Below are 10,597 nucleotides of genomic sequence, written 5' to 3' on the forward strand. Positions count from 1 at the left end.
AAATGTTAAAGACAAATTTTTTTTATAAATTAATGAAGTGGTGAGCAGTTATTGGTAAGTAAAAAAGTTATATAAGTGGTGGACCTAGATATGAACCAATAAAAAATTTATATCTCAACAATTTGTAAAAATATTGTAGAAACGTTTGTGACTATAGTATTACTCTTAAAAGAATCAATGATATTGTTAGGGGGAAATTATAATTACACAATACCCATAATTAATATACTAATGTACACAATATCATATTCACCTAGCTAATTCACTTATGCAAAAGATATCCAAAATAACATTATCTTGTCGAATAACAACATGGTTGCGGTGGCTTCTGTGTGAGAGTTGAGAGTAGTAGGAGCATCAAAAGAGTTCCAATCTTGGTTGTGGTCTACTTTTTGGTTTCTCGGCCCACCAAAGTTTGTCAGACTATCACATAGTATTGCTGTGAGAAGAGTAAAATTGCAACCCTCATACATACTAATATTCAGATATTTAGGACGGAAAATGATAGTTTTCTTCATATTAGGAGTAATGGGCTCTCAAATTGAAAATTTTAGAGGCCATAATGGTGAAGAGGAAAGTATGGAAAATAATAGTACTACTCACTCGAAAATATTAAAACTATGTATGTAAAGAAATAAAGCTTCTAGATAGATTCGAACTATATATGCAAGAACAACATTATTTGTAGAAAATTGTTTCCAACAAAAAAAAAAAAAAAAAATCTCTTTTAATCTTAACATAAAATATTTTTCATTTTACCATGATTTATATTTTCAAGTTATGGCAATATTTTTATGCATCACTTGAATATAAATTTAATATCATTTATTTGTATGAAATTGTTTTCAATTTTTTGTAAATAAGTATTTTACAATCTTGATAGAATAGATTTTTCATTTTGCAATGACTTATATTTTCATGGCAATATGTCTACGTATCTTTTGGATATAAATTGTATATCATTTTGTTATTTTTCTATGTGTGAGTAGTGTAATTTTCCTAAGGAAACCTTATGAATACAAAAGGTTGAAGGAATTGGATGATTTATATTTTTCTGTTTTGGATCCATAGGAGCTGACCCAAAATTTTGGGACTAATACTTTGTTATCAGAAGTACAAGTACTCCTCATATAAAAACTCTACAGAATATTTAAAACTACTCCTAAAATAAATTTAAAGACATAAGGAAATTTTATTTTGGCATTCTTCAAAAAAAAAAATTTAATAAAATTATTTTACAAAATTTAAACCTCATCTATTCTCACTTCCCACTATTGCTCTTTTTGTTTTGTCGTTAATATTTTCTAGAAAATGAGTAATTTTTCAAAAGAATTTCTATAAAATTATATCATTTTACTATGTTTGGTAGCAACCTTAAATGTGTTGGAAAAAGATAATCTAATTTCCCTTATTTAGCTTGCCATGAGATTCGAGTAGTTTTCCCCAAAAAAAAATTATAAAATAGTGGAAAACAATTTCTAAAAATGAGGCATACTTTTTATGTTGACCAAAGATAGTTTCCTTTTACTCATTTTTTCTTATGCTAATAAACATTGGAAAACACGAAAAACTATCTTAACACAAGGGTTTCCAGCAAAACAAACAAACATTCTTATCTTTCTTCAAATTGGATAAAAAATTAAATCGTTACTAAATTTCTCATTTATCTCAAATTCTCTAATTTTAACTTAAAACAACAAACTTCCTAAATTTTTCGCCTGTGGAACATTTCAAAGAAGATGAATTATTTCCCTTGAATTTTGACCAATCCTGCAAAATGACAAAGAAGCAAAAGAATCGCAGTAGTCAATAGGAAGTTTGTACTTATAAGATGAAAAAATTTAATGTAAAACAGCTAAATCAAAGTCTCATTAGACATGGCCAAAAATAGGGTGATCCTTACTATAGAAGTTTGTTTGTGTATATATATTGATAAATAGCACTTGAAACAGTTCAAAGAGGATGAATAAAGGCACGTTTAAGGATGAATTAAGCTAGCTATTACATCTTTGTACACCACAAATCTGCCACTTGATTCGAATATTAGCTAGTCACTCATGGCTCTACATTGTGGAAGCGAGAGGAGGTGGTCGGGTGTGGTAAAGATGTCTTTCTGCTTGTTCTTTCTCATACCAATGTCATCAGTTGGAAATAGAAACACTAACACCATATTCAATAAGAAACAAAAACTAGAGGTTCAACAACAATTGAAGCGCCTTAACAAGCCTGCTATTAAATCCATCAAGGTTATTAATCACTTCATATAACATGTTTGCGTTCTATATTGTATTTTTTGATTTAGTCTTAGAAGTGTCATTCACTTTTGTGGGTTGTGGTGTCTTCGTAAGTCCCATGTACAATAGCAGTGTAATTTTATTACGACAGTGAGAATTCAGACTAATATCTATGTACGTGTGTTGAGAAAATGTATTTGGTACAGAGCCCGGATGGAGATATAATTGACTGCATAGATATAAACAAGCAACCAGCTTTTGATCATCCTTTGTTAAAAAATCACACAATTCAGGTAACAAGTTTAATTAAGTAAATTTCATTCGGTATCACGAATAATTTGATACTTATTGTATGTATGGTATGGGCTGGGTTTGCATTGGTATCTATGCTGAATGCAATAGATGAGACCAAGTTCTTACCCAGAAGGGTTTTCATTCGATGAGAGAAATGATGTCTCTTCAAACTCTGAGCCCAAGTTGACTCAGCCATGGCACTTGAATGGAAGGTGCCCAGAAGGAACAATTCCCATAAGAAGAACTAAAGAAGAAGATTTATTAAGGGCAGGCTCTGCAGCAAATTATGGACGGAAAAAACACCACTCCATCCCTAATGCTGCGTCCGCTGGAATTACCCATGAGGTAATATTTAATTTTTAACCAATATTATTAATAGGTTTGAGCTCAACGGTATCTACTATAATGAAGGACTTAACTCGACATTCACAACCTTCATTTTTCTGGTTGAGTTTCTAGTATGCAGTGCTTGTTGAGGAAGGAGATAAGTACTATGGAATGATGGCAAATATGAACGTGTGGAATCCCAATACCGGGGACTCAAATGAGTTCAGCCTATCTCAATTCTGGATGACAGCTGGTCAAAGTGCTGAAGATTATGATACCATTGAAGCCGGCATAATAGTATATATAATTTCATCATCCTCTTTTCTTTTAGGCGCATGCTAAACAATTAATTACTAATAATTTTCCATTTTTTTTACAAAATTATTTGTGGAAAAACAGGTCGACGATAATCGATATAACGATTACCAAACTAGACTCTTCACGTATTGGACGGTATGTGTTTTAATATTTGACTTCCCTGCCAGCAATAGCCATGTTTATATATACTATTTCATTTTTGAAAAGCGTCTTTTTCCTTCTTTTTTATTTTTTATTTTTTATTCTTATCATGGCTGTAGGATGATAACTATAGAACCACAGGTTGCTACAATCTGGATTGCCCTGGCTTTGTTCAAGTCGACAACCAGATTGCGATGGGTGCAACCGTCACCCCTTATTCCATCTATGGTGGTACCCAACGTACAGTCGAATTCTATGTTTATAAGGTAGTACAATATTTCAATTTAATTACTTTATCAAATAGTACTTTTACTCTTTGGATACACATAGTAAGATATGTTTGAAATTCTTCTGGTTTTAGTTGTAACAGTGTATGTTTGAAATTCTTGTTTCTTGGTTTATGTATTCTTATATACAACTTTTTAAATTTTAATTTTTAATTTTTTTTCTATAAAAAATTTATTTTTACCTAACTTATTTTTTAAAACAGTGAATTTAAATGTCCATGTTGTTTTGCACAAAAAGATTCTTTTTTTTTTCTTTTTTTTTTCTCTTTCATTAGTCTTTACACCTTCATTTATCATTCAAAATATTACAAACTGATTTGCATGACATGTACAATGAAGTAGGACATTAATGGAAATGGAGACTGGTGGTTGAAAATTGCGCAAAGAAACTTCGGATATTGGCCATCTTCCATATTCTCGCTCCTGTCTGATAGCGCTTCATCGGTTCAATGGGGAGGAGAGGTGATAAACTTAAAGCTAGGTGACAAGCACACCACAACACAAATGGGCAGTGGCCATTTCCCTGAAGAAGGGCCTGGCAAGGCTAGTTTCTTCGATACACTCAATGTTATTGATGGTAAAACAATTCTCAGACGTCCCTCGAACAGTCGTACAGTGATAACGAATCCCAATTGCTATAATCTCATAAATTCTGGAGACTACTTTTATTATGGTGGTCCTGGTAGAAACCCCAATTGTCCATGATCATTTAGATTATTGTTTTCAAAATAAGGAGAAAGAGGGAAACATACGAAGGGGGGAACCATTTTCTTGTGTGCTTCATGTCACACTGAAATATTGAAATATTGCTTCATGTCACAATAGTAAATAGAAATATTGTAAAGATTGATTAAAAGGCTCTCTCTCTCTCTCTCTCTCTCTCTCTCTCTCTCTCTCTCTCTCTCTCTCTCTCTCTCTCTCTCTCTCTCTCTCTCTCTCTCTCTCTCTCAAATAGATATTAATCTTTTTTAAGCCTTGTGGATTCTTCATCATAAAGAAATGGGAGTTTAGTCATCACCATTCTTACGAGATCCTAGTGCTACCCGCCCATGGCAAGGGGCATGTAGCATTGTGTATGCTGACACACTAATGCTAGCCTCCTACTTTTGCCACCTTATAGCCTTTTTTCGTCTTTTTTTTTTTTTTTTTTTTTTTTTTTTTTTATAAATTTCTGGCGCAATATTCACACTATTGTTTGGAGGCCTTTCAAGCTCCGCTTTCTTAAAATGTTATACTCACAGAAAGCACTAGATGTCTAGTTTCTAACAGGTCTATCCTCATTCAATTTAGACCTACAACTATCGAGATATCGCGCTTGAAACAAAGGTGATGCAGTGCTAAAACGTTTTTGACGTTTTTTCTAGAAAAATCCATATCTTCCAATCGGGAGTATATATCATCGAGCCCTCTTGATAATAATTAGCTAAGACCTTGTTCATCAAGATGGTCCAACCCTCTAATTCCAGTTCTTGCCCAATTGATACAGTTTATTGTGCGGAGTTGGGTTATAAGCTGTCAGGTTACCTTAAAAAAAACAATGAAGATTTTATTAGGTTTTTCGATATTTTGCTTATATCTCATTTGTTTTAACTCTATTTTGGCCCGTAAACTATCATTTTGAAAGGAAAATATGTCCTGTGAGAAGGTTCAAAATTCAATACGATCCAATGGTTAGATCAAAAAGTCAACTTTTTAACCATACCCAATTAGGGTTTCAGTCTTCATTGCTGTACGGATTTTTCAATCATTGAGATTTTTCGATTCACCATTCAAACATTTTGTATTTATTTTCACCCTTTTTGGCTTTGGAATTCATGATTTTGTACCTTTTTTCAATTTGTTTGTTTTTATGGTCTTTATTTTGACCCATGAATTGAAGCTGGACAAAGTACGGTATCAGTAATATGTAGTAATTAATGTTAATTTTTTTAAAGGAAATTGTAGCCTTAGGCTACAACTATGTTTATAGCCAAGACTTTGTCCATTTGTTTATACAAAAGACAACTATCTATGTGGTAGACTATGATTTACCATTTTTTCTATATCACTCACAATCAATCACATAACAAAGTTGAAGAAAAGGGTCAGGAAAAGGGTGTGGTCCTAGAATTATTGTTTGCAATGTAATTTCCATGATGTATGGTCTATAGCACTTTGCAAGGATAGAGTCAGAAGTTGGAGTCAGGAGGGCAGCTCTATTGCTAGTTGCGTGCGGTAACTTTGGCTTCCAACTTTGCTGCTTAGATGTTCAATTTTTTTTTTTTTTTTTTGGCTTGTGTTTGCTACTAGGTAAGGACAAAATAATTTTGTTTAAATTTTTTTAAAAGGCCGGGTTGTTTGTTTTGGGTAATTTTTGTTGGTTGAGCTTAATTTTTTTAGTTTTGTTATTGGTAATTTTTGTTATTGTGCTAATTTTTTTATGGCCATTAAAAGGAGGAAAATGTTAAAGATACAAACTTTTTTATAAATTAATGAAGTGGTGAGCAGTTATTGATAAGTAAAAAAATTATATAAGTGGTGGGCCTAGATATGAACCAATAAGAATTTTATATCTCAACAGTTTGTAAAAATATTGTAGAAACATTTGTGACTATAGTATTATTCTTAAAAAAATCAATGATATTGTAGGAGGAAAAATTATAATTTTATAAAATAAAATTGCTAAAATTAAATTTGGGGGGGGGGGGGGGGGGGGGTGGTCCCTAGCTCTTTGAAGAAACTCCAAATATTTTCATGCACTCATTTTACATTCTCAGTGTTACACAGTACCCATAACTAATATACTAATGTACACAATATCATATTCACCTAATTCACTTATGCAAAAGATAACCAAAATAACTTTATCTTGTCAAATAACAACATTGGAATTGATTTTAAAGTTTAAAGCAACACGGTTGCGGTGGCTTCTATGTGAGAGTTGAGAGTAGTAAGAGCATCAAAAGAGTTCCAATCTTGGTTGTGGTCTACTTTTTTGTTTTATGGGCCCACCAAAGTCTGTCAGACTATCACATAGTATTGCTGCGAGAAGAGTAAAATTGCGACCCTCATACATACTAATATTCAGATATTTAGGGCAGAAAATGATAGTTCTCTTCATATTAGGAGTAATAGGCCTTAAAATTGAAAATTTTAGAGGCCAGAATGGTGAAGAGACTAGTATGGAAAATAATAGTACTACTCACTGGTAAATAATAAAACTATGTAAGAAGTAAAGAAATAAAGCCTGGCCTCTAGGTAGATTCGAACCATGCAAGAACAACATTATTTGTACAAAATTGTTTCCAACCAAAAAAAAAAAAAAAACTCTTTTAATCTTAACATAAAAGATTTTTCATTTTACAATGGTTTATTTTTCAAGTTATGGAAATATTTTTATGCATCGCTTGAATATAAGTTTAATATAATTTATTTGTATAAAAGTGTTTCCAAATTTTTTTAAAATAAGTATTTTACAATCTTGATAGTATAGATTTTTGATTTTGCAATGACTTATATTTTCATGGCAATATGTCTACGCATCTCTTGGATATAAATTGTATATCATTTTGTTATTTTTCTATGTGTGAGTAGTGTAATTTTCATAAGGAAACCTTTTGATTACAAAAGGTTGAAGGAATTGGATGGTTTATATTTTTCTGTTTTGGATCCATAGGAGCCGACCCAGAATTTTGGGACTAATACTTTGTTATCAGAAGTACAAGTACACCTCACATAAAAACTCTAAAGAATATTTAAAACTACTCCTAAAATAAATTTAAAGACATATAAGGAAATTTCATTTTGGCATTCTTCAAAAAAAATTAATAAAATTATTTTACAAAATTTAAATCTCATCTATTCTCACTTCCCACTATTGCTCTTTTTGTTTTGTTGTTAATATTTTCTAGAAAATGAGTAATTTTCCAAAAGCATTTTCTATAAAACTATGTCATTTTACTATTTTTGGTAGCAACCTTAAATGTGTTGGAAAACGATCACCTAATTTCCCTTATTTAACTTGCCATGAGATTCAAGTAGTTTTCCAAAAAAAAAAAAAAAAATTTATAAAGTAGCGGAAAACAGTTTCTGAAAATGAGGCATGATTTTTTTGTTGACTAAAAATAGTTTCCTTTGACTCATTTTTTCTTACGCTAACAAACATTGAAAAATATGAAAAATTATCTTAACACAAGGTTTTCCACCAAAACAAATAGACATTCTTATCTTTCTTCAAATCGGATAAAAAATTAAATCATTACAAAATTTCTCATTTATCTCAAATTCCCTAATTTTAACATAAAACAACAAACTTCCTAAATTTTTAGCCTGTAGAACAATTCTAAGAAGATGAATTATTTCCCTTGAATTTTGACCAATCTTGCAAAATGACAAAGACACAAAAGAATCGCAGTAGTCAATAGGAAATTAAATAGGAAGTTTGTACTTATAAGGTGAAAAAATTAATGTAAAACAGCTAAATCAAAATCTTTTTAGACATGAACAAAAATAGGGTGATCCTTACTATAGAAGTTTGTATCTGTATATATATTGATAAATAGCACTTGAAACAGTTCAAAGAGGGTGAACAAATGCACGTTTGAGGATTGCAAAGGGGACAATCAAAGATAGCTATTACATCTCACATTTATGTATTGCAAAGGGGACAACCAAAGCTAGCTACTAGATTCGAATATTAGCTAGTCACTCATGGCTCTACCTTGTGGAAGCAGGAGGAGGTGGTCGAGGGTGGTAAAGATGGCTTTCTGCTTGTTCTTTCTCATACCAATGTCATCAGTTGGAAATAGAAACACTAACACCATATTCAATAAGAAACAAAAACTGGAGGTTCAACAGCAATTGAAGCGCCTTAACAAGCCTGCTCTTAAATCCATCGAGGTTATTAATCACTTCATATAACATGTTTGTGTTCTATATTGTATTTTCTGCTTTAGTCTTAGAAGAGTCATTCACTTTTGTGGGTTGTGGTGTCTTCGTAAGTCCCATGTAAAATAGCAGTGTAATTTTATTATGGTAGTGAGAATTCAGACCATATCTATGTACGTTTGTTGAGAAAATGTATTTGATATAGAGCCCAGATGGAGATATAATCGACTGCGTAGATATAAACAAGCAACCAGCTTTTGATCATCCTTTGTTAAAAAATCACACAATTCAGGTAACTAGTTTTATTAAGTAAATTTCATTTGGTATCACGAGTAATTTGATACTTATTGTATGTATGGTGTGGGCTGGGTTTGCATTGGTATCTATGCTGAATGCAATAGATGAGACCAAGTTCTTACCCAGAAGGGTTTTCATTCGATGAGAGCAACGACGTCTCTTCAAACTCCGAGCCCAAAGTGAGTCAGCCATGGCACTTGAATGGAAGGTGCCCAGAAGGAACAATTCCCATAAGAAGAACTAAAGAAGAAGATTTATTAAGGGCAGGCTCTGCAGCAAATTATGGAAGGAAAAAACACCATTCCATCCCTAATGCTGATATCGCTGGAATTACCCATGAGGTAATATTGAATTTTTAATCAATATTATTAATAGGTTTGAGCTCAACGGTATCTACTATAATGAAGGACTCAAATCGACATTCACAGCCTTTATTTTTCTGGTTGAGTTTCTAGTATGCATTGCTTTCTGAGGAAGGAGATAAGTACTATGGAATGATGGCAAATTTGAACGTGTGGAATCCCCATACCATGGACTCAAATGAGTTCAGCGTGTCTCAATTCTGGATTGCAGCTGGTGACCCTGATCAAGATCTTGATACCATTGAAGCCGGCATAACAGTATATATAGTTTCATCATCATCTTTTCTTTTAGGCGCATGCTAAACAATTAATTACTAATAATTTTCCTTTTTTTTTTTTTTTTTTTTACAAAATTATTTTCTGTGGAAAAACAGGTCTACGAACATCTATATGACGATCAACAAACTAGACTCTTCACGTTTTGGACTGTATGTATTTTAATATTTAACTTACCTGCCAGCACTAGCCATCTTTATATATACTATTTCATTTTTATAAAACGTCTTTTTAATTTTTAATTTTATTTATTTATTTATTTATCATGGCTGTAGGATGATTCATATAGAACCACAGGTTGCTACAATCTGAATTGCCCTGGCTTTGTTCAAGTCGACAACCAGATTGCAGTGGGTGCAACCGTCACCCCTTATTCCATCTATGGTGATACCCAACGTACACTCGAATTCTATGTTTATAAGGTAGTAAAATATTTCAATTTAATTACTTTATCAAATACTTTTACTTTTTGGATACACATAGTAAGATATGTTTGAAATTCTTCTGGTTTTAGTTGTAACAGTGTATGTTTGAAATTCTTGTTTCTTGGTTTATGTATTCTTATATACAACTTTTTAAATTTATATTTTTAATTTTTTTTTCTATAAAAAATTTATTTTTACCTAACTTATTTTTTAAAACAGTGAATTTAAATGTCCATGTTGTTTTGCACAAAAAGATTTTTTTTTTTTTTTTCTCTTTCATTAGTCTTTACACCTTCATTTATCATTCAAAATTTTACAAACTGATTTGCATGACATGTACAATGAAGTAGGACATTAATGGAAATGGAGACTGGTGGTTGAAAATTGCGCAAAGAAACTTCGGATATTGGCCATCTTCCTTATTCTCGCTCCTGTCTGATAGTGCTTCATCCGTTCAATGGGGAGGAGAGGTGACAAACTTAAAGCTAGGTGAACAGCACACCACAACACAAATGGGCAGTGGGCATTTCCCTGAAGAAGGGCCTGGCAAGGCTAGTTACTTCGATTCACTCAATGTTATTGATGGTAAAAAAGTTCTCAGACATCCCTGGAACAGTCATACAATGATAACGAATCCCAATTGCTATAATATCATAAATTATGGAGACCACTTTTATTATGGTGGTCCTGGTAGAAACCCCAATTGTCCATGATCATTTAGATTATTGTTTCAAAATAAGGAGAAAGAGGGAAACATATGAAGAGGGGAA

General features: G+C 32.1%; 2 protein-coding genes across 3 annotated transcripts; both read left to right on the forward strand.

Moving 5' to 3' along the window:
* The first annotated feature begins 2,057 nt into the window (after nt 1-2,057).
* On the forward strand, nt 2,058-4,462 carry LOC126722541 (uncharacterized). The gene is made up of 7 exons (XM_050425694.1): nt 2,058-2,246; nt 2,441-2,527; nt 2,637-2,873; nt 2,988-3,152; nt 3,255-3,308; nt 3,434-3,580; nt 3,944-4,462. Exons 1-7 carry the CDS (start codon nt 2,058-2,060, stop codon nt 4,304-4,306), a joined length of 1,242 nt encoding a protein of 413 aa, XP_050281651.1. The 3' UTR covers nt 4,307-4,462.
* Nucleotides 4,463-7,882: 3,420 nt separating this feature from the next.
* On the forward strand, nt 7,883-10,597 carry LOC126723603 (uncharacterized). Of its 2 annotated transcripts, none has more exons than XM_050427180.1 (7): nt 7,883-8,479; nt 8,673-8,759; nt 8,869-9,105; nt 9,220-9,384; nt 9,501-9,554; nt 9,678-9,824; nt 10,178-10,597. In XM_050427180.1, the coding sequence occupies exons 1-7, from the start codon at nt 8,291-8,293 to the stop codon at nt 10,538-10,540; spliced, it is 1,242 nt and encodes a 413-aa protein (XP_050283137.1). In that variant the 5' UTR covers nt 7,883-8,290; the 3' UTR covers nt 10,541-10,597. The 2 variants fall into 2 exon arrangements, with proteins under 2 accessions (XP_050283137.1, XP_050283138.1); XM_050427181.1 differs by having other exon boundaries at nt 7,885-8,479; nt 10,175-10,317.

The sequence above is a fragment of the Quercus robur genome, chromosome 4 (genome assembly GCF_932294415.1).
Source record: "Quercus robur chromosome 4, dhQueRobu3.1, whole genome shotgun sequence".
NCBI classification, from domain to species: domain Eukaryota; kingdom Viridiplantae; phylum Streptophyta; class Magnoliopsida; order Fagales; family Fagaceae; genus Quercus; species Quercus robur.